The sequence below is a fragment of the Bufo gargarizans genome, chromosome 5, assembly GCF_014858855.1.
Source record: "Bufo gargarizans isolate SCDJY-AF-19 chromosome 5, ASM1485885v1, whole genome shotgun sequence".
Lineage (NCBI taxonomy): Eukaryota > Metazoa > Chordata > Amphibia > Anura > Bufonidae > Bufo > Bufo gargarizans.
Genome location: NC_058084.1, coordinates 441327364 through 441352641, shown reverse-complemented (window position 1 = coordinate 441352641; position 25278 = coordinate 441327364). Strand labels below are relative to the sequence as shown.

Sequence of the window (25278 nt, the reverse complement as noted above, 5' to 3'; positions counted from 1 at the left end):
TTGGGACCTGTGAAAGGTGGATACTACATTTGGCAAGAAATTGGGGTCCAACTTAAATATTAACTTATCCTCTAAGACCCTAAGGAAAGGCTCCTGGATGGATAGGGCCTGAAACTGGCAAACTCTCCTAGCAGAAGATATTGCTACCAGTAAAACTGACTTAAGAGTAAGCCACTTGATAGATAGAGAATCTAAAGGCTCAAACGGGGAATCTGACAAGCCTAAAAGAACTGTGTTTAGGTTCCATGGGGCTACCAAATTCTTAATTCTCGGCTTTAGCCTATCTGCAGCTTTCAAAAACCTAGCAACCCAGGGGACATCATACAGACTAGTGTTGTAGAAGGTACCCAGGGCAGACACCTGCACTTTTAGAGTGTTTGGGGAAAGACCCATATCGAACCCATCCTGGAGGAACTCCAAAATGAGAGGGATATTGGGAGTGGAATGGTTAAACCTGTTGTCTCTGAGCCATCACTGTAAAGAGATTTTTACGTCCCTGCGTAGATCTATCTTCTGGTCCAGAGTTAGCCAAGACCTGTTCCATTTCCTGAGGATCAGATCTTGCAGGGGTCTCATGTGGTGTTGAGCCCAGGCAACCGCAGGGATACATGACGAGAGATGACCCAGCATTTTCATGCCTTCTCTTACGGAGCAAGCTGGACATCTCAGGAATTGCCTGATTTTGACCTTCAGATCCTGGACATTTGGGTAGGGTAGGAAAGATTTCTGGAGGATGGAATCTAGAAGGATGCCCAGAAAAACTCTCCGATTGGCTGGAAGAAGGCTGGACTTTTTTCAATTGACTATCCAGATCAGCCAAGATCCTGAAGATGAGCAAGGACCACCTGGATATGTGATTAAAGCAGATCTGTACTTTCCGCTACGACTAACAGATCGTCCAGATATCGAACTATTAGTATTCCCTTCTGGCTTAAGGAGGCCACTGCTTCTGCCATGACATTGGAGAAGATGCGAGGGGCAGAAGATATTCCGAAAGGAAGGCAGTTGAACTGATAATGATGAACCCTTCCTTCCAGCTGTACTGTGAATCTTAGATACTTCCTGGATTGAGGATGGATCGGGATGTGGAAGTACGCATCCTTGAGGTTTATCGTGGCCATCACAGCCCCTTTCTTGATAAGTTTCACTGCAGACTTCACTGTTTCCATTTTGAATCTGCGGTAGATGATATGTCAGTGGCTTCAAATTTATAATAGTCCTGAACTTGCCGCTTGGTTTTTGAATTGAAAATAAAGGGGAATAGTGACCCCTTCCTATTTCCCAGCTAGGAACACATTCTATTGCCCCTAAGCATAATAACTCTCTTATGCTGTTGGACAGAAAAGACATTTGAGATGAGGGGAGCTGGGTTAAGGTGAATTTTTGTGGGGTAAGAGATTCTAGTTCTATCGCATAACCCTCTCTTATAATGTTGATAATAAAAGGGTCTGCGATAACACGCTCCCAGGTATCTATGAAGGAGCTGAGTCTTCCCCCAACCCTGATGGCGTCATTGCTTGGGAGTAGGAAGGGGAAGGATCCCCTTTATTTGGATTGAAGAGGAAATTTCTTCCTTTCCCCCTTTTGTATAGCTCCACCTCCCTGATTTCCCTCTATCTGATTTGGTATCCTGAGGTTGTGGTTCGTTACGAAAAAACTGCCTTCTGTTTTTAGGTCTGTCTTCGGGAAGCCCTTTTTTGAGGTCAGTGGCGTTTTTCTAGGATTTTATACAAGTCGGGACCGAATACATACTGGCCATGGAACGGAAGAGAGATCAACTTGTTCTTGGACATCATATCCCTCGACCAGGCCTCCAGCCAAAGGACCCTTCTAATTGTGTTAGACAGGACCGCAGTATGGGCGGATAGTCTGACGGACTCCATTGAGGCGTCTGCTAGGAAGCTAGTGGCCATCTTCAGTAGGGAAAGGCTGTCTAAGATCTATTCCCTCTGAGTTTTATTAACCAAGTGTAACTCTAACTGCTCCAGTCATACTTTTAGGGTACGGGTCACACATGTTGCGGCTATCCCCGGTTTTAAAAGGGCTGCCGTAGCTTCCCATGTCTTCTTAAGGAGGCTCTCTGCCTTCTTGTCCATAGGGTCCTTCAGCTGTGCGGCATCCTCAAAAGGAAGGACCGTGTGTTTTGCGGCCTTGGCCACAAGAGCATCGACTCTAGGGAAGGTCTCCCAGTCGGTGCAATCTGCTTCATTAAAGGGATACCGCCTCTTAATGCCCCGGGGAATGAAGGTACCCTTTTCTGGCTTATCCCATTCAGCTTTAAATAGCTTATGGACGTTTTTCCGGCACTGGAAAGACAGACCTCTGTCTTTCCCCCAGACCCCCGAATATCTCCTACTGAACTGTTCTGGGCTTCCTAGGAATTTCAATCCTGACAGTGGCCCTTATAGCTCTGATTAACTCTTCAATGTCAGCAGGGTTAAACTCCTAGGTCAAATCCAAGATCTCGGGAACAAAAATATCAGGATTTACTGAATCGGAAGTCACTTCCCACACTAATAAGATCTCTAGAAGTTCCCGGTCTAGGGGAAGGAGGCATGGGGGCAGAGGAAGCTTCCATTTTTTGTGAGGCCAGGGCTGATTGAACCTCCTCTCTAACCATAGACTTGATGTCCACCAACAGGCTAGAGGATTCAGATTTCACAACTGATGCAGTACACTCCTTGCACCGCGGTTTAGACCTGGAAGAGGGCAGACGCTTTAAACATAAGCCGCACTTCCTGGTCTTAACTTTAACAGAGAAGGAAGACTGCTTTTCTCCCTGAAAATATATAAGGGAGAGAAGGGTCAACCAGTACAGGGTAACAACAGTACATAAAGTGTGCCTGACTCAGGCTACTCACTGGACCCTGGGTAGTGGGAGACTCCTTTCCTGAGCAAGGTGTGGTAGGGGCACTCATGTTCAGCAGGTCCCGTCAGCCAAAATCGCCAGAGGCCCAAACAGGGGTGCAAACGCTGGGCGCCATCTTCAGTCGGCATTCTGCCCCTTTAATTCCACTGGGCATGCACCAGACCGAGCGCCGGCGTGACGTCATGACGCAAAGCCACGCCCCCTCTGCGTCTGACATCATATCCTGGCGGCTGGGGGGAACCACGTCCTAGCCTCGCTCCAGCCGCCATACCACTCTGCGTATAGCCCTCCTGGACCGCCGCAGAAGGGAACTTCGCTGGGGCCACCAACACCAGCAGGGGCCTGGGCGCTGACCTTAGCAGGAGGAGGGAGAGCCGAACCGCCGTAACCGACCGCCGGTCTGTATGGCAGATGTCCCATAGAGCTCCAGGCACCTATCTGATCTTCCTTCCTTGGCAGGACAGGAAAATACACTGGTGATGAGGGGAAGGGGCGGGGTTTTTAACCCCTCTGTGTGTTTTCCTGTCCTATCGCAGGAAGTCAATCTCAGTGTGTGCTGTCATGGAGACAAATGGGGAAAATAAAGAATAGATAGATAGATAATAAGTGCCGTGGAATTTTTTCATTTATATAGTTGAAAGTTGGATCGTCTTCACAGACGCTGGAAAACTACGACTATTTATCTGCTGTGCCGCTCACAACATTTTGGACTATAGGTAATTAGATAGATAAACACAATGGGCCAGATTTATCATTACACTTACATCTTACTCCACTTTTACATATGTCCAAAGTCACTTTTGGCTGAGTCAGATTTATTAATGGTCCTTTAATACTCTGATAAATGTGGTTTGACGGTAGCAGTTTATACGTCAGTAAGCGGCTTTACAAAAGTCGCATGTCTTTACGGAAAAAGTCGCATGTTCTATTAAGAAGTCGCATAAGATAAGCATGGTCCTCACTGGAGTGAAATTGCGCAATTTTTTTGTGACTTTTAAATTGTCGCAATAGTAAATCTGTCTAGAGATTAATTTACGTAAGAAAACATGGCCACTTTCAGAAAACTGGCGAGCATAGCACAGAGCCAATAAAAGTCGCACATTTTTGCGCAGTTTCAGCGATTGCGCAAAACTTTGCAACTTTTTCACTCCATTATTTTGACTTGAGCTAATAATAAATCTGGCCCAATGTTTTTGTACAGAGGCAGCCTGTTGTCTGTGTATACCCCTCTGTACAAATACAGACACACACATTGTCCAGTATAGGGTCGGCACCCTGGGTCTGTGGTATACGGTTGCAATCTGTATATATAAAATATAGAAAACCACTGGACGTCAATTTTATTAATATTTGCATTTTTGCAGCAAAGGGTCAAGAGAAATATTCCACCGTGACCAGATACATTAATGGCAAAAAAAAACATTTTGGTCCTTCCCAGGCCTTGATCTCAGCCTTATCTGTTGCTGCAAATATTTATAAAGTACTACCCTTGTTGATCAAGCAACTTTGGAGTGCAGTGGTTTTCTATGTTTTTATATATATATATATCTCCCTCCTCCAAGACTATATATCATGCATACTGACTTTTTTGTGGTTGCCTCAAGGAGGTTCCACCGCATACAGTTATTTATTTTCTCTAGGGTTTGTATAGCAAAAAATCCCAAACACCAGAAGAACTGCTGAGCCCCCAATAAGGCTCCGCCTTTATCAAGGACGCTGTATGAAAGAGACCAGGGTGAGATGGTGATGTGCTTTTCACATAGCTTGCTGGATAAAGCAGTGTTTCCCAACCAGTGTGCCTCCAGCTGTTGCAAAACTACAACTTCCAGCATGCCAGGACAGCCTTTGGCTGTGCGGGCATGCTGGGAGTTGTAGTTTTGAAACAGCTGGAGGCACACTGGTTGGGAAACACTGGGATAAAGAGCCTTTAGCCTGAAAAGTTGACCTCTGCTGTGTGACGTCACTGGAGCTTAAAGGGGAAGTGTCATCAGAAAATAACTTATTGTTTAAATTAAGTTTTAAAGAATTTTTTGGTGATGCGATTTTCAATTTTCCATGTCCCTATCTATAGTTAATAAAAAATAAATAAAACAATTATCCTAAAATACTGAAGATTGCACACTGAACACTAATAATAGACTCCACTTTACTTGGACTGTGCAGATCACTTTTCAGTAGTCATCTCATTATCACCACATGCAGGATTGCACTGACAGATCTCAGCTTTTATATAGATAACACAGCATTCACCATTCCCAATAGGTGATATCACAGCTCATCTCCTCCCTCCTGACCTCTGCACAGGGCAGGGTTAGAAAAGCCTGCCATAGAAGTCAATAAGGTCTTCTCCTGTCCATTTTGTCTAAGGGCCATGAAGGGTGTTGGAGGCAATATTGCATGGATCAAGCGTGTGAAGCTCCGTCCACTGGTTTGATCCTGTGTGTGGAATCTAGGACAGTGGGAGCTGCACAGTCATTACATCTGGGAATCTGAAGGCGCTGCCGCCCTACTTGTCTTAAAGGGGTTTTCTCGCAATAATATTTTTTTATCTAATGCCATAAGCCTGCCTCCAGAAAATTCATACTTACCTGTTCCGCACCACTCCGATCCTCCGCGCTGCCTCTGCTGTGTCCATGTTCCGATCCCCGGAGTGTTTATATCCGGCGCTGTGTGGGCATGGTCGCATGCTCTGCTACAGCCAATGGTTGGCTTCAGCAGTGATTTGCCACTTGCAGCCATGTCACCGCTGAAGCCAGTCAATGGCTGGGGGTATACAGTGCCAGACGTAAACACTCCGGGGATCGGAATATGGACACAGAAGAGGCAGGGCAAAGGACCCGAGCAGGCACTACATAACAAGTAATTACTCCTGGAAACCCCTTTAAGAATAACGTCATTATGGTAGAGCGTTAATAAGGAGGCCACACAGGTTAAATCATATTAATGGAAAGATACTCTAAAGACAATTATAGGCGTCCCTCCCCACATAACGATTAGTGAAACGCACACGGACGAGGTCTCCAGCATATCTACACTTAATATAAATGGGATAAGTCATGCGGTTTCCTTGGCAATCGGAAATAGAGTCTCGCCCCGCGACTTTAAAGGCACGGTGACCCAGTAATCAAATTAAGGGTAGAACCAGGAATACTTGCCTCGTTGTAATTACAGAGCGCCGTACGCAGGCTCCATGGAGCGCACTGTCCTGACCCTACTTACTGTACAATCTAATTTGGGCATCGAGGGTACGCTGAGATAAAGTGACCTGACAATTCCTAACAGCCGACCCCGGGATGAGAAACAGGGGTCTCAGCGACATTATCATTGTTATTTTTTAATTCCTTTGCCAGGTTTTCATTTATACAGAAATAACTTAGTGAACATGGAAGCACACTGCCGCTGATCCTGATGAAGAGCGGCGCCTGGAAAGGACAATGTCCGACAAAGAGTAATCTCTGTATTACAAAGCGTCGGTGGTATCATGGCTACAGCAATGCATTTTGAGATTTGTTTGCATCATCAATTATGTTTTTTAAATGGTTTTATTTTTTATTTAAATTTTTTTGCAATATTTTTTTAACTTAATGGGGTTGTCTCATCCCAGACAATGGGGGCATATTGCTAGGATATGCCCCCATAGTTGCAGGTCCCACCGCTGGGACCTGCACCTTTATCGCGAAACGGAGCCCCACAAGGTGGTGGCTGGAGGACTCCGGTCCAGCCACCACCAAGCGCGCTCCCCATAGAAGTGCATGGGAGTGTACCGCTCATGACCGGCCCCCGCTCCCATTCACTTCTATGGGCCCGACGGAAATAGCCGAGCCAGCCGCTCAGATTTTTTTCGGCGGCCCTATATACCCCCATTGTCTGTGATGAGACAAACCCTTTAAAAGCGCTGTCCACTACTTTAATATTGACGAGCTACTCTCAGGACAAGCCATCATAATATCACCAGCGGTGGTCCGACACCCCGCACCCCTGCTGATCAGCTGTTGGCTCCAGAGCCAGAAGAACACAGCTAGGTCTGTGTAATGGACAAAGCTGCTTACTGCAGCCCTGCCCCCATTTAGGTAAAAGATCCAAATGTATTTAAAGGGGTTGTGCCAAGAATGAAAGCTATCCCTTATGCAAAGGAGTATAGCGCTGTACTCGCCTATCTTTGGCAGGCCCATGGAGAATAGATGTAGAGCAGGCCTGCTGCTCCATCAGGATGGGGACATGGATAGCCCATTCTCGGGATGGTTGGAGCCACATCGATCAATTAGTTATCTCCTAGCCTGTGGACAGGGGATAACATCAACACTTGGCACATCCCTGTTAAACATATCCATTAGGGCTCCATTCACTCAATAGAGGAGAGTGCAGTTTCTGCCCCCGTTGGGGTGGTAAGCATCGGCATATCTGTGCACAGAAGACTGCATGTTCCTATACAGAGGACCACTGCAAATAAAAGTGTACAACCCATGGGAATGAGGAAGCTCTGTCGCTTCAGTCTCCTAGAACTTGGGGCCCCCCGTTCTCAGTGGTCAGACATTTATAATTTATCCTATGGATCCTCTTTAAGAGGGGAAAAAAAAAAAGGTAATTTGATAAATATGCATAGACGCCACTTTGCTGGAAATCCTCCCATTTACACCCGAATCTTTTCCCTGGGATGTTTGCTCTGCTTTGCATAACAGACAGAAAAGTAATTAAAAATTCGACGCCATCCCATTTACTACCGCTACTGCCATTTGCATAGTGTCAGGCCGGTTTCCCCTTATATCAGTATGAATTGGATTTCTATAATCTCGTTAAACAAATCAGCTTTTTGAATCTATTGCCAAAAAAAAAAAATGCAAACCACTTAACCAAGCAGCATGGAAGCGGTGCCCTTCCTTGACGCGTTAACCCTTCCACATATCCGGCTGCATCCTTTATGTAATAGACACTTGGGTGATACAAGGTCCCGGATATGTGCACGTACTGTATATAACAAGATCTGGTCAGTGCTTCACATTTCTCTACACTATACTCAGGCATGTTATAGGAGGTTTCCGGCACTAGAAAATTGATGACATCCTCAGGATAGATCTGCATTATCTAATCAGTAGGGGCCCAACTCCCAGCACCCCCGTCGATCAACTGTAAGAAGGGGCCATGGCAGGCTGAGGAGGAGCTCTACGGCCTCCTCTTCAGGTCTGTCACGTCACTTTCATCAGTCACATGGCCTTCTGTCTCTCAGTCCTATTTAAGCTGCAATACCAAGCACAGCCACTATACAATGTGCGGCGCTCTGCCTGGCACAGTATGAAGAGGACACAGCGCTCCTTTGAGCACCGCACCCCCTTCAAACAGCTGATCGATGGGGGTGTCTGGTGTCGGACCCCCACCAATCAGATAATGATGACCTATCCTGAGAACAGCTCTTCAATGTTTCAGTCCCATAAAATCCCCTTTAAGGGTCCATTCACACGTCCGTTTTTTCTTTCCTGATCTGTTCCGTTTTTTCAGGAACAGATCAGGACCAGATCTGGACCCATTCATTTTCAATGGGTCCTGGAAAAAAATCGGACAGCACAATGTGTGCTGTCCGTTTCCGTTGTTCCGTTCCGCATGTCCGTTTAAATATAAAACATGTCCTATTCTTGTCCTGAAAAATCGGATCCTGGTACAATACAAAGTCAATGGATCCGCAAAAAACGGATGACATTCGGATGTCATTCCGTATGTCATCCGTTTTTTGCGGATTCCGTTCCTGGAAACACATAACAAATTTTTTTTTATTTTATTTTTTTCCCATTTTTTTTCAAAGAAATCCAAACAACTTTATTTGATTATTGAAATGTATACATGTTTCCGTTTTTTGCGGATCCGCAAAAAACGGATGACATACGGAAACATTTTCAGGAACAGCGGATCCGCAAAAAACGGACCGTTTTTCAGGATGGAAAAAAAACAGGACGTGTGAATGGACCCTAAAGGTAACCTATCAGGTCATTTTTGGACCCTAAAACAAGCAATAGAATTGACAAAGTTGCTACACATGCCCCTGTACGCTAAGTTGAATGCCGCCAAATCTCACAAATCACTATAGAAAATGCTGCCATATGTGAATTACCCTCAAAGAGTCATCAGGGAGAGGACAATATCAAGGAGAGTCCAGGCTCCCACCGGATACCTCCTGGCCGCTCCACCAAGGTTTGTGCATGCGCCTCTGCCTTGTACTTTCCAGTCAGCGCAGCGCAGTGACGTGAACTATGCTGGAATCCACCTTCAATAGCCCCGGCGCATGCGCTGGACTCTAGTCTAGTCACTCAATGTTATTGATGTACGCCAAACATTAAATGGGTTTCCAGGAGTTAAACATTGATGGCTGATCCTCAGAATAGTACATCCTCATCAATATCGGATTGGTGGGGGTCTGGCTCCGCCACCCATCAGCTGTTTAAAGGGGCTGCAGCGCTAACGTGAGCACAGTGGCCTCTTCACAGCGCCACACATTGTGTAGAGGCTGCGCTTGGTATTGCAGCCCAGTCTCAATCCCTTGAATGGGACTGAACTGCAAATAGGCCACGTGACCGATGAACTTCCCGTCACTGCCCTAGGAAGAGGTCGGAGTGCTTAGCAGTGCGCTGCAGCATCTTCAAGCAGATGACTGCCCCATGGATCATAGTGATCACCTATCCTGAGGACCTGCATATAGCGTTCCCCTCCCCACCCCATATGAAAATAATTCTTAAAATTAAAGCTTTTTTTTTTTTTTTTTTTTTTTTTACAAGCAATTAGAAAACATGCGAGAAGAAGGCTTTATGTAACGTCAAACGCCCCCCCCCCCCCCCCCCCCCTCAGAAATAATGCTGCCTTATAGAGGTGAAGGCGTAATGTTAGTGTTGATATTAATGGTCTCTAAATGACAAAAAGCCCGGAAGACCATGGGCGACCGTATCTCACGAGTGGGCACTAAAAGCCTCGGCTGTTCCATAGAGCGTCGTGCACTTGCCATTAAATGTCTATATGTGTAGCACTCTATTGTGAAGCTGAATAAGACTCCCGGATTATTTCCAGACTCGTAAAGCGCCACCGTGTTTTATTCTACAGACGTCGCTCGGAAAGATGGCACCCTTCTTCTTTCTCCTTGAAAAGGAGCGGTTCCATGCAGACACACGGAAGAATGAAATGTCATTCAATAACCAGCGCGCGGCTTAAAAGCCCATTTACATCCAGGCTTGTGGGTTCTGCTTGGTTCAAGGGAGAAAATGGTCTTTAGATGTAAAGACCTCCTACCTAGCCATTGAATTAATGCAGTTCCACTATATAAAGACGGAGGTGTGGATATGAAATCTCGTCAATATGGCATTGGGAGAGTTACGTAAAGTGCACTTATGTCAATTTATTTCCCACCTCAACTGAACTGTGACTTTCATTCTCACTACAGATACCGACATAAGAGCACAAAGGAGAGGGGAGGGAGCGCTTTAAGAGAGGAAATTCTGGGCAGTATTTTTTTTTACAGGGCTGAAACAGCGCTGCGGCACAGATCCCTTAAAGGCGTCAAGACTAAGGGCCCTATTACACAGGCCAGAGTCCCTACGAACGCTCATTTCCGATAATCGGTCCGCGTAAAGGTGCCGCAGATGACCCAATATATGAGCAAAGCTCTGCACCTAAAAGCAACGTTTTCCACCAGCATGTTGCCCTGTGTAGGACAGGAGATGCGATATCGACAATGTGCAAAATGAATGGGGGATAAATGAATGTATAAATGCCCATTCGCTCCCTTTCACTGTGTACTGGGCTAGCGGCAAGCAACCTGCACTGAGGAAGAAGAGACTCGGGCCCTGAGCACACTGCGTCCGAGGTCTAAAGGCGGGTTTACACTGCACGATGCAAGAGCGTTCCTACCCGACAGTCGGCTGTTGCTCAGTGAAGGAAGCCTCTGTATTTACATGCAGAGATCGCCTTCACTGTAGGAGGACGAGGGGTTGCTGTTGCGATCAGCTCGTCCCCATACAGAATCATTGTTTCGGGGCAGCAGATCGCTGTTTAGACCACACAATCTGCTGCCCAGAAAAGATGATTGGAGTGCCTGCAGTGAACGACGGGATCACCCAGGGTGATCGGCGGCACATTTACATGGGCAGATTGTCGGGAAGGAGCGTTCGCAGGAACGTTCCTTTCAGAAAATGTGCCCAATTTTCGGGAAGTGCAAATCCACCTCAAGTCTTTCATCTCGAATCTAAGGCTCCAACAATATAAGGCTCCAACGTAGGCCACTGCAAATATCAACCATAGGCTCCCACGTGGTATACAAGGCTTGCTGCTGCAGTGGTCCTCTGTATAGGAAAGTACTATCTGCTGCAGTCTGCTCCAATTTACTATGCATTTGGGGAAAGTAAAAAAATGATATATATATATATATATATATATATATATATATATATATAGATATATACACACACACACACACACACACACATAGGGTACATACATACTGGGGTTAATAAGTTGAATGGGGGCTTATGAATATAAGCTTCTGCGTGTGGTAGCTACCAAAAATAGCTACAGAAAAGGGATCATAAAAAACAAACAAAAAAAACTCAATGACAGCGCCCCTACAGGGGAAGTGAAGCATTACACAGCGCTCACTAAAATAAATGCGGTGGCCATTCAATGCAAGTACACACTGGGCATGAGACAGCCACACATCCCTCTGGCTAATAGATGAGGGTCCTGAAGAGCCTCACGTAAGACTCCTACTACACAGGTTCAGCATGACGAGTGCTTGTCGACACGTAATATGGCATCAGTCAATGCAAAGTATATGGGGGAGGAACGACTGCTACTGCGATCATTCCTCCTCCCCCAAGTTGTGTCGGTTATCGTCAGCACATCCCTGACTGCACAGGGCGACGTGATGACCATAATCGAGTATCTCAGAAGAGTATCTTTGGCCTCAGTCTTATAAACATATATGCATGGTATCCACATTTGTTTCTTCTATTGGGACTTCTGAGCAGCGTATGCCGCTGGGGAATACTCCTGATGTAAGGCTCATACGTAATGTGAACATAGCCATATTTTGATCATTCCGTGGTTGAATCGTACATATAAAAAGCTAAGCAGAAGTCAATACAAAAGAGTAAGCGTTCCTGGGCATAGAGAGAGTGTAGTTCATGTCACCCACCTGATCCTACGGGAGAAGAGCCAACACTTAGGCTCTGGAGGCTGCCATTCCTGAGCAATGTAGGGGACCTCTGGAGGCCAGAGCTGGCTATACTGCCGGCTGCAGAGGCCACAGAGGATGTAGGTGACGCTGAGGAAACAGACAGGTTGGACATGCTGTCCTGATTCTTGCTTCCTCTCGGCCGGCCAGGCCCGTGTTTACTCTGCTTACTTCCTTTCCTCCTCTTCTCTTTTACTGCATCTTCTTCCACCATGGAGGACTGGACCCGCTTGTATCCCGATACAGTAAGGCTTGAGTTAGCATAATCTCCAGGAACACTATCAAAGTTTTTGGTCTGGAAAGACATAACTGGATTTGATGGTAGGCTCATTAAAGAGTTAAAACTGCTAACTGTCCCTTCCTGCAGTACGGGCTCCCCTTTAGATGTCTCTTTGGTTGACAGGGACTGCTGGGGGTAGTGATACCCATCGGTCCGCAGCTCAGAGTCGGTGAAGCTCAAAAAATCCTGGGGTGACTGCACGGAGCTGCCCGAAGACGACTTAACACTGCTTGGCGTTCCCGAGAAACTGCCTAAAAGACAAAAACCAAAAAAGAAAAGTTAAAAAACAATACGCCATGCTTCCGGGCAGAGAAAAGCTTAAGAGATAGACCCACTTTAACACACACTAAAAAAACAAATGCCTCTTCCATTCTTATCCAATCCCTGTTAGAGAAAAATAGACGGGAACATGTCGCGTCATAGATCACACAGCAGCCGATGCATGTGAGAAGCCTGCCCACACACAGTACCGGGCATCCATACAGGGGGGCATCACCAATGAGGCAATCGCAGCACCAGGTAGGGATAAGAGACGGCAGCGTAAGAGCCATGGGCAATGAGCGCTTTCATTGTGGTAAAGGGGTTAGGTTAAGAAATTGGCATCACTGGGGGTGGGGTGCCGTCTCAGTTTTCGCCTCAGGCAGCAGAAAGGCTAGGTGCACCCCTGCATCCATAGTGCCATCTGCGTGATGGGTTTGCTTCTGTTGCACTGTAGAAAAACATGAAGACATCTGGAGCACATGTTTTGTGCTTGAGTGGGACGCTGAGGCAAATGATTACGGCCAATAGATGTCCCATCCACACCACTGCACATGCCTTGTAGGGCTAGCTCGGATAAATGCAATGATTCATTTCACTTAGTGATCTGTTGCTTTATTCTGGAGAAAAAGCACTTTAAAGCCATGTGCAAATGAGCAGTTAAGTGCACTGAGGGAGGGCCCAAGCCACTCTGTGCACCCTGGCTTCCTCTGCCAGTTCTTTCACTTTCTCTGCATTTGCCGACTATTCCTTCCCTCTTCTCAGTGAATAGTCAGAGAGCTGATCTGTTGGCTCGATATGTAACCCATTTTTTGTACTTTCCTGGCAACTCATACTCATTATAGCTGAATTCCCATTGGGTTTAAGAGCTGTCAGGCGTTCAGAGATCAGGGCTACAGGTCCTGCTGGCATATTCACCAAGAAGGGGGAGGCAATAGTCTGCAATGCAGTGAAAGCTGTAGAGTAGGGCTGTACAGATTACTCAATTAAATCCAGTAACTCGACAAAAAAATCCTTGATGCAAATTTTTTGCATCGAGGATTAGTTTGGGTCATGTGACCACGGAGCGCGAGTGAAGCGCTTGCTATTACTCGCGCTCTGCGGTCCCCCGCCGACTCGCGCTGCACTGTATCCTGACACATCCACAGGACATGCGCGCACTATGACTTGACGCTATGTGACATCAGGACGATGGGCAGAAAAGAAGAGGCTAAGCAGCTGAGGAGTGTCGGTGGCGCCCCTACAAGAGAGGTAAGTATTAAACTGGCACTGGGGACTGATGGCTAGAAGCTGAGGGAATGGAGGACTGACTGCATTGGGTGGGGGGGGGGGGCTGATGGCACAGAGTACTGATGGCATGGGGGGTGATGGCACAGAGAACTGATTGCACTGGGGGGTAATGGCACAGAGGACTGATAGCACTGGGTGGCGGGGTGATGGCACGGCATAGAGGGGTGATGGCAAGGGGGTGATGGCACAGAAGACTGATGACATGGGGGTGATGGCACAGAGGACTGATGGCATGGGGGGGTGATTGCTCAGAGTTCTGATTGCATGGGGGGTGATGGCACAGAGGACTAATGGCATGGGGGGCCAATGGCACAAAGGACTAGTAGCATGGAGGGGCTGATGGCACAGAGTACTGATGGCATGGGGGGGTGATGGCACAGGACTGATGGCATGGGGGGCTGATGGCACAGAGGACTGATGGCACTGGGGGGGAGCTGATGGCACAAAGGACTGATGGCACAGGGGGGGAGCTGATGGCACAGAGGACTGATGGCACAAAGGACTAGTAGCATGGAGGGGCTGATGGCACAGAGTACTGATGGCATGGGGGGGTGATGGCACAGAGGACTGATGGCATGGGGGGGCTGATGGCACAGAGGACTGATGGCATGGGGGGAGCTGATGGCACAGAGGACTGATGGCACAAAGGACTAGTAGCATGGAGGGGCTGATGGCACAGAGGACTGATGGCATGGGGGGGCTGATGGCACAAAGGACTGATGGCACTGGAGGGAGCTGATGGTGCTGAGAACTGATGCGGGGAGGGGTCTAATGGGTTTTTATAAAAGAAAATGTTCTTTTAATTCGTTTTCTTCTTATTAGAGTACTCGATTAATCGTTGGATTCATTGATAAAATACTTGATCACTAAAATAATTGATAGCTGCAGTCCTGCTGAAGAGGAAAAAATGTTTAATAAAGACCAACTGAAAAAAAAAAATACCTTGGGGGGGTCAAAATGAGTAGGTGTCCATAGCCTTTAAAAAACGACTTAAAATCTAAATTTCACAGCAAGATGAAAGTCACTAGTCCAAAGAAAATAACACCCAGGGTAGTGGAAAAAAACGAACCAGTCATTAGCTCATCAGGAAGAAATATTAACTATAATCCAATAAAATATTTTATTGGATTTCACACCAATACAAAACAAGCACAGCTGAAAGTTATACTAGACCCTAAGTAAGAACAGGGCTTGAAAATGAAAAAAGAAAAAAAAAAAAAACTTGGCATGCCCTTCCCTAACCTTCTCTGATCTTCAGCTTCCTCCAAAAAGTCGACAAATCGGTAGTAAATATTAGAAGGGCTCTGCACAGGAGAAGCTGTAAGACGACCACTGTTTTGTCACTTAATTAGCAGCTATGTAAAATGGGTTTCCATTAGGCGATCTGACTGTCACCATCTGTCTTTCTTTCAGCCCTTTGTTTTTACAGCTGCTCTTAAGAGCTCATTAGGATTCTACAACTTCTTCTAATCCTACATAGCGATGGAAGGATTTCGGAAAACTCGTCCCCCCCCCCTTAAACAGCAACTGAATTATGTTGGATATGACAACATCTGAAAAGCGCTAGGGTAGACATGGAGTTACAAAATGGAAGAGTTGGATCTAGCGCCAGGATCCTGTGCCAAATGATTCAGTCATATATTTAAAAGGGGGGAAAAAAAATACAGAACATTTTAAATGTAAAACTATTTTTGGATGCTTACTCTAGGCCAGTGGTGGCGAACCTATGGCACGGGTGCCAGAGGCAGCACTCAGAGCCCTCTCTGTAGGCACCCGCACCCTGGAAATAGTCTATGGTGTACCAATAAGCCTTACAATTTTCCTGCAATCCATCAGGAAACAGCACAGGAAGCGCATTGTATGTAGGCAGGATATTATAGCTAAATGATAAAGTATATGGAAGATATACTATATTGGCATTCAGGGTAAATTGCCATTTTGGCACTTTGTGATAAATAAGTGGGTTTTGGGTTGCAGTTTGGCCACTCGGTCTCTAAAAAGTTCACCATCACTGCACTAGACTGTAGAGCGCTGGGATCTGATACTTGGAAACTTTATTCTGGACCAGCAGGCACGTGTCCAAGAACAACGGCAGAAAAAAAAATTAAATAAAAAATATAATATATATATATATATATATATATATATATATACACACACAAACACACATCGTATTTTTGGATTATAAGGCACGCTTTCTTTCTCCTAAAAGCAGGGGGAAACGGCAGTGCGTCTTATGGTGCAAATACTAATGACGGAAGCGATCATCAGTATGCAGGAGGCGTAGGGAGCAGTGAGTGTAGCCCTGCCCTGGCTGTACTCACTGCTCCCTGGTCTTCTTCCAGGTGTCACACTGCATACGTCCTGACTGCTGTGCAACCTCAGGTCACAGTGCAACGCTAGGCCTACACCAGGGAGTGGTGAGTGTCAGCACAGTCTAGAGCAGGAGAGGTAAGTTCATTTATTTATTTTATTTTTTTGCTTGATGGAGCTGGGGGTTTGATCTGAGGAGAAATTTGGGGTATGATGAGGGTCTGATCTGAGGTATAAGATGGAATGGGGGTCTGACCTGAGGTCTATGAAGGAATGGGGTCTGATCTGAGGTGTGATGGAGCTTAGGGGTCATATCAGGGGTCTGATGGGGCTTAGGGATTTGAGTTTTTTTCTTTTTTTTTGTATCAAATGTGTATTACTAATGCCAAATGACATTTTCTATATTCATCTAAAATTGTAAGATATGCATTTTGCTTATAAGACAGGTTACAAAATACATCTGCACACACCCTATTAGTTACTCCGTTAAAGGGATTTCTCGGGATTTGATACTGACGGACTATTTATAAGCTAGGCCATCAATAACAAATTGGTTGGGGTCCGACTCCCAACACCTCCACCAATTAGCTGTTAGAAGTTCAAGTGCCACCACCCCTTCAATGTTTGGCAGCACAGCTGTATACATGTTGTACTGGCTGTGCTTGGTGCTGTAGCTCTGCCCCGGATTCAGACTGATGCACATGTAGCTGCAATACCAGGTGCAGCTGCTATAAAAGAGATGGTCCTGTGCTTGGTAAGCCCTTCAGACAGCAGGAATGGTGAGGATACTGGGAGGTGGACACCTACTGATCTGATATTGAAGCATTATGTTAAAGAGAATGTATCAACAGAAATCGACCTATTGTTTAAAGGGGTTCTGAACTTTGTTTAAACCTATGATCTATCCTCTGGATAGATCATCAGCATCTGATCGGCGGGGGTCCGACACCTGGGACCCCCGCCGATCAGCTGTTTGAGAAGGCAGTGATGCGGCCTTCTCACTGTTTATCGCCGGCCCAGTGACGTCACGACTAGTATCAACTTGCCTGGGCGCGGCTAAGCTCTGTTCACTTAAATGTAATTAATCCAGAGGATAGATCATCAGTTTAAACAAAGTGCAGAACCCCTTTAAATTAAGTATTTAGGCCATTAAACATATTTTTGGAAGAATCTTTTGTGATACTTTCTTAAATTTTCCAAGGTACTATACATATTTCAACAAAATCCTAAAATCTTGTACGTTTCACAGAGGCCACTAAGCCTAATAACAGGGTGAGAATGCCTGTTCTGTGTAGGTCACTCTCCAGCAGTCACCTCATTATCATCACAGCTAGGATTACACCATTAACGATAGACTGCAGCTTATCTGCTCCCCCTCCCTGCACAAGTCACAAAAAACGTCAAAGGTACCACTTGGAGCTGAACCAGAGTTCGGGAAATGTTTTTTTACAGTACAAATTAATTTATGAAGTTATTACCCTTAGTCTCACGAGACTTCGCAAAGCCAATACATTCTAATACTGTACGGAGCGCTCGCTCTGTACAGTATTGGAACAAAGTTTTATGTGAATCGACTTCAGATGTTTCATCCGAAGTCGATTCGCTCATCCCTAATAATGACCAATGCACGTACAGTTAAAGGACACAATTCACTACCTTGCTGGAAGGGACTGGTTGCTGCAGCTGAACTGGTGGCGCTCCTCCCACTGCTGGACTTCCGGCCGCGTTGGATGGAGTTGTGACTCGCCGCCTTCTTAGGTCTGCTCTCTGCCATTCGTGTTTCTAGAGCATCTTTCAGACTTGATGGATGTGCAGAAACCTCCTGAAAATTTGCATTTGTGAACCGCGCTGCAGTTTCCTCCAAACGCTTTACTGAGCTTGTGATCAAATTGTTGGTGCTGGAGGCGTAGGACTGAAAGTGAGACACAAGAGGGTGAATACATTTGCACATTTCAACAGGGTGCAAAAGTTAGTCTGCATTCACATTGTGATTGTCACAAATTCAACGTATACGCACGACGTGTACATTAAGTGGATGCCATACAGTGGCATCAGTCACGATACAGTCCCATTGTAAAAAATTAAATAAAATATGCATTCAACATATTCTATGTTTTTCCGTCCTGTGAAGTCCAGTAAAGAACATATATTACCGTTTTACATTCAATTTTACCCATAGAGTTAACTCTAGTACATGATGACCTCATCAGTGAAAGGCAGTTTCAAAAATTAAAAGCACATTTAAAAATAATAATATGCATATTGCTTTAAGGAGTCAAAACCAAGCTTGCTAGTTCCATAAAAATGTGTGCTGTGTGTTTGTCTGTCAGTGTACTGACTTCTGCCTGATTCCTGGATTCTGAACCATGCCTAACCACCATATTAACACGTCGATGCCTGCCCTCAGACCGTTTACATATTGCGTGTACTCCGCCTGGCTGTCCCTGACCACGATTTTGTGTGACCCCCATGGGTCATCTCTCAAGCAGGCAGAGACCCCTCAAGGAGGCAGCGACCTAGTGGTTCTACTGCAGCAAAGTCCAAATCCCTATATAGAGGTTAAAGGGTGAATACCAGGGGATATGTCAGGTTAATGGCCTTAGGTTTAGCCCAATCTGTTGGTTGGCACAGTGGTTTCACACCCATTGCCGTAACACACGTCCCATCACATGCTGTATATAACGGAACCATTCTCCACTTGAACCATCGCTTCTAGAGAAGCACACAGCAGCGGACGCATACAAAAAATACTATGTAATATTTTAACATATTAGATTTTTTTCTAACAATGTAATTAAAGAGGTATTCCCAGAATGACAAGTTATTACCTAGCTGATGTGTATGATCGGCAGGGATACGAACAATCACAAGAAGGTAGGGCCTGTGTCCCTGTTTGAACAAAGCGGTGGTCGAGCATGTACGCTGCCACTCCCTTCAGCTCGAAGAGACAAGGAAGATAACCGAGTATGGCGCTCAGCGATTTCCGGTAGTCCCGTAGAGTATGAATGGAGCAGCAGTGCACATGCTTACCGCTGCTCCATTAAAAGTGTGGGACCCCTGTCCTTGGGATCGGTGGTGATCCTCCGGTCACACCCCCACTGATCAGACACTTAGTACCTAACCCTGTTGTTAAACTGAAATTCTATAACCATCCCTGTAACAGTTTGACGGAACAACCAATACTATGTGATATGTCACATGGAGGAAATATAGGGCAGAAAGATTTGATGGGTATTTCTGCTGTAGAACTTGATCCAGTTTGCGCTGCTCACAGAATTCGCCTGTGGATTTGCCCCAAGTCAATTCTTTTTTCCCCCCAAAAAACAAAATTAAATTTTACACACAGAAGAAAAGCATGCATTTTCCTATTGAAAATGATAGGAAGACTATTGTAATGGAGTTTTGATGCAGATTTGGACTTGGATTTAAAGAATCCCACACTCCAAAGACATACTGATAAGGACCTTAGATTGTGAGCCCCATTGGGGACAGTGTGATGATAATGTCTATAAAAAGCTGCACAATATAGTAGCGCTATATAAGTGCAGAAAATAAATACATACAAAATATTCCATATCAAAGGCAGAAAACTGAACAAATGTGATTTCATCCATCAGGCTGATACCCAGCCATAGAAGAAAGGATCACAGAAACGTATTAAATGAGCACAGCGCTAATAAACCTGTCACTGGGCAATGTAATTATTCCAAGTATCACATAAAATTGTTACAAGCAAAAATAAATAAATAAATAAATAAAAAATGACAAACAAATCGATAGCAAACGGCATAAACCAAGGCTACAGATCTGGTCCGAGTAAACATCACAATGGCACAATACTTTGTACTGATCTGCTCGGATCAATTACCATAAGAGCCCAAATCAATAAACACATTCAGCGTGCCTTCCTAATTACACACAGGTGATCTGAAGGAAGGGTCCAGGGCTGCCATGCGCTCTGCTGACGGAAACACTAAAGGGGAAGCAATCGGCAGTTCTTCTCAATTGTCTGCCAATCTGAAAAGGTGTAAGTTGACACAAGCGTTCCGCGCTCAGCGCCTCCGCCAGGTATTGTCAACCTTTCTGGTATTTCTGATAGCAAGAAAAGTGCAGCCTGCAGCACTATTCTTAAAGGGGATGTCTCATCTTAAGAAATTGGTAGCATATCGCTAGGATATGCCACCAACATCAGATACACGTGGGTCCCACACCTATCTCCAAAAAGGGATCCCCGAAGTAAGTGCGCACCGAGCATGCACAACGTGCTGTCCATTCACCGTTATGAGAATTCTGAAAGCAGCCATGTGAGCATAAATGTCCAGTCGCAGTGAATGGAGGACGTAACGCGCGTGAACGGCTGCCTCACCATTCACCACTATGGGACTGCCAGAAATAACGTTCCCGCGACAGGAGATCGGTGAGACTGGCAACACGTGGTTTGATCTGACAGGTTTTCCTTGTGGATCAATAGGAGTCTGTGTTGTTTCTGGTAATGGCCACACATTGCCTCAGGTGTTGCCAATGTGGTCATTTAACCTTCCTTATTTATTGTTGCTTCTCCCACAATGCTGTGCGGTTTATAGCTTCAGTCTCAGTTGTGGATAGCTGGTGTTTGGATCTCGGCGGAGGTCCTGGTGCTTCCATTGCTCCTCTGAAGTTAAGTATTTCCTTTCCCTTTTGTATTTTGTTTGGGTTCTGTGTGTTGCATTTCCCTATGGTTTGTATAAGGCCTGAGGAAGACTCCTGTTCGTCCTTTCTTTTGGAAGAACAGATCGTCTCGTCCCTGCCATTAGTACCAGGGTCCTATAGGGCAAGACAGGACTTTAGGTATTCCTGTGTATGAACTCGCCTACCTCTGGTGTCTGTTCATACTGATAGTCAAGTCAGGATTTTGGTTAGGGTTTTACTAGGAGGTGTCCTTCTTCCTTCCCTAATTCTCAGGGCCGATTCCCTGTCCCCCCCCTCCTTCTCTCTTATGCTCGGTGTGGTGTTTCCCTCCCACACCGAAGTGTGATAATAACTGTGCCAGCACTCGTTTATTTTCAGACCTCCCATAGCGGGGGCACCTAGCTGACATGGATGACATATCCTGGCGATACGCCATTAATGTATGAGATGTGTTTAACCCTTTAAGAGGAGCTTCATTTGTATTTAAGGAAAGCCCCCCTTATAGAAGACCTGTCCCCTCTCCTGATGTCAGTTTTAGTGAATGCCCGTTTTTTCCATGAAATAATAATTCTCTGCATGGTGCAGGGGCGTGTTCTTTCACACTGACTCAGCAGTGATTGGACAGGATCAGAGTCAGTAGGGACACACCCCTGAGATGTCAATGTATTCATAAATTTCTGGGAGGAATAATGGAGGGACAGCACAACTTATAACTCTAAGAATAGATGCTCCACAACTGGCACTACAACTGACGGAATAGACGTGTCCTCTTAGGCTCCATTCACACGTCCGTATAATGGGTCCGCATCCATTCCGCAAATTGCGGAATGGGTGCGGACCCATTCATTCTCTACGGGGACGGAATGGACGCGGAGAGCACACTATGTGCTTTCCGCATTTCCGGAGCACACCCCTGATCTTCCGGTCTGCGGCAACGGAAAAAATTAGAACATATCATAGGCAGTTCTATGGGGGTGCCGGCCGGGTGTATTGCGGTTCCGCAATGCACTACGGACGTCTGAATGGACCCTTAAGTGTCATTTAAGGGACGTTTTAATCACTGGCAAGTTCCATGCTGATTGTTGTAGATGTCTGACCTGACTGATCAGCACCTTCTCCATCACTGACGCGTACGATATTCCCCCATGTTATCATGATCTCCCACCCCCCAGACATTATGCAGAGGCAGGCGGGCGGATACACATTCCATACCATTGCCTCCAATGTCCTCTGCCACTACACAATGGAGACTTCTGACCAGTGAGATTATTTGCTTTAGCCCCATTATTCAGGAGACATTCCTAGCGCGGCCCGGCTCTCGAGCTGGCGGTTTTAGTTTTCAGCTCCTTATGTTCATACACCCCTTTGTGCCTGCAGATGTTCTCGAGATCCTATTCCTCCGAGCACAGGTGTGCGCATCGCACTGAAAAGCAAAGATTTTTTTGTCTTTAGAAGCCACTTAACATAACTGACCACCCAGCGCATTTCTAAGCCAAGATTAGACCGCAACTGCAGAAATTTTATGGAGAAAGAAGTAGTTTTGTTACAAAAGCATTCATGTGTAAGGGCATTTTCTGGTTTTGTCGATATAAGAGGCAGAAAAAGTAGGGGGTGGGGGGGGGTCGGAGGCCAAAAAGTGATTTCAAATCCCAAAAACTAATTTGAAACAGGATATTTAGGCCGCACTCACAGATGGCAGATCTGCAGCAGACTATTCTGTGATTGCAAATCTATTCCATTCATCTGAATGGGGTTGTTTCTGCAGCATGTGCATCTATTTCTGCAAGGCCCATTCAGATGAATGGAACGGGCACAGAAACGCTCGCATCAAATCTGCAGCTTGTGAATATACCCTTAAAGAAGACCTGTCTGATTTAGTAACTACCCCCCCATGTAATAAGAATTCTGGAAGATCTATTCTATAGAGGTCTCATACACACGTCTGTGCACGTGGTACGTCTATGATGACATGCTCAGCTTCATCTGTGTCGCAGTCCGTGATGAATGTGTTTTTGATCCATGGTTCCGTGATTTCCAGTCCATGGGTGTTCTGTATTCCATGGCCACCGCAAGGCTGAAAACTGGTTTCCCGAGCATCCTCTGACCGCAATCCGTGAAAACCACTGATCAAACACGGATGGCATCCATGTTGTGTCCGTGATTTTCACAGGCCCATAGACAAATGTGCAAGAGTGACGGACAAAATAGGGCACGCTTCCGTGGTGTCACCACAGACCCGTAGTCCATGGAAAACCACTGATGTGTGACTACATACATTAAAGTCAATGGATGCATGAGCGGTCCACGAAGACCACAGACAGAACGTGCACATCAACCACTGATGTATGAAAGAGGCCTTATGATGTGCCATTGCTTCCCGCTAGAAGTTATAAATTAATTACTAGCAGTTTACAATGAAGGTCCAGATGGGTGTTACCAACTGGGGATGTATCCCTGCAAAGTCTGACATTATCCAATCCGTGCTGACAGCGCAGGGACACACCCCAACTTGTAACAACCATCTATACATTCATTACAAACTGCTGGTAATTAATTTCTAGCAGGAATAATACAGGAATGGCACTTAAGAACAGATACTACAAGGGGGATACTAGCGGTTACTAAAACAGACTTGTCAGGGGAGGCGACAGGTGCGCTTTTCAGAGCTATTTCAGGGAGCTCTTCTCTATCTCTGCATGACCTGTAGCATTGCTCATTCCAAGCTTTTTTGGTTTGTGATATACTGCCCAAACTGTACACATAAGGTAGGTCCCCCCAGATCTTCCGACTCAACACCGGGTGCTCGATTGCTTTACTCCAGAGAACATTGCCATATGCACAATTACAGAGGTGATTGTTATCCCTCCTGTAAAGTATCGTACATGCAAAGCCAAAAATTACAATACATTCTTTTTGTGGGTTGGTGAACGGCCAAACTTAAAGGGGTTCTCCAGGAATAACTTAAAACGACCTCCAGAATGTGAGCAGGACCGGTTGCCACCACTTTCAGTGCTGCCTAGGGAGAGGTGAGGGGGCGAGTCCTCACTACACTTTGGCACTTGAATGCACTACATTGCTGAGTGTTCCTGTCAGGCTGCTCATCCATGATGGCATATCACGGGCAGGATCACATCACTGCCACCTATTGTAGTAAGTAGAGAAGCCCCCTCACCCTCTAGGTTGCTTTGCAAGTGTAAACAACCAGTCCTGCTCGCATTCTAGGACAGGTTGCTCGCGGCCATTTTAAATGATTCCCGGAGAACTTCTTTAATATAAAAGTAGGAGCCAAAAGGTTCTGCTGGTTTGTTTGGAAAACTGTCACATAAAAGGGTATAATAAAAGACATAAAACTGTGTTACGATGCCAGTCTAACATTACTACAATTGTTCTACCCTAGTCATACATCAAAAGTGTGGCTCTGCTCCTTCAGTCATGGATCTGAATTGGCGCTCAGCATGACTTGCAAGTTGCCGCAATTGTGACCGCAGAATCCCCCCCACAAAATCCAGCTGGGCTGTATTTTTGGGCGATTCTGGGGTCCTGCAAACTTGCAAGTCACGCTGCGACCCATTCAGTTCTGTGGCTGCACTGCCACACAGGAATATTTGGTCGCCTAGCGAGAGTCTCAGCCAAGATCGCCATACAAATTTCTAGGTCAAAATATCAAACGCAAATTTGCAGTGAAATCGCGTCCTAAAAGGGTAAATTTAGGTATAACGGAAGACTGGAATTAAGACTTTCCTGCAAGATGCAAAAATAACCGCCCTAAACATCAAACACTGCACCTTTACCTGGAAGCATGGTGCTGACCGCCTCATATATGATCCCACACCCCACCCTTGCATAATAAATATTCAGATGGGGACTGAAACGCGCAGCACACTTTCACCTTTCTCCTCTTTGAACATTAATATGAAAAGCGAGGTCAAAGTAAAGTGGGCGCAACCACTCCACTGCCTGTCAGAATTAGGCAGCAGCTGCCACTGTCTGCCGGGGCTGGTAATTGTACACGGACCATGTGCACAAAATCACACCAGGGCAGGTAGGTAGAGCAAAGACTCCTGAACTGTACAATACCGACTGCAGCCATCCGTCTAACATTGCACACGTGCAGTCGGGTCTGTTTTACTAACTACTTGTATTCCTCTTGTAATAACAATTCTGGAGCATCTATTCTTATGACTATCATTTGCACTTCCTCTATTATTCCTGTTAGCAATTACCAATAAATTACAATTATGAGTTTGCAATGAAGGACCAGCTGGGGTGTCTCCTGCCACAGCCTGACCATGTCCAATCAGTGCTGCCAATACCAGTTGTATTCCACATTTAATGACCATTCTGAAGCATCTATTTGTATTACTCCTATGCTGTTATTTTTCTATTATTCCTACT

The 25278-nt window shown here is 45.8% G+C and overlaps 1 protein-coding gene across 5 annotated transcripts in view; it reads right to left on the bottom strand.

Annotated features, from left to right (window-relative positions):
* Positions 1-25278, bottom strand: part of MLLT10 (MLLT10 histone lysine methyltransferase DOT1L cofactor) — a 223990-nt gene that overhangs the window by 55321 nt on the left and 143391 nt on the right. For all 5 annotated transcript variants that reach the window (XM_044295627.1, XM_044295626.1, XM_044295628.1 and 2 more), the window contains 2 exons: positions 17872-18127; positions 12036-12605 (listed from right to left, as the gene is read on the bottom strand). In XM_044295627.1, the coding sequence (XP_044151562.1) occupies positions 12036-12605; positions 17872-18127 (826 nt within the window). The remainder of the gene's footprint in view (positions 1-12035; positions 12606-17871; positions 18128-25278) is intronic.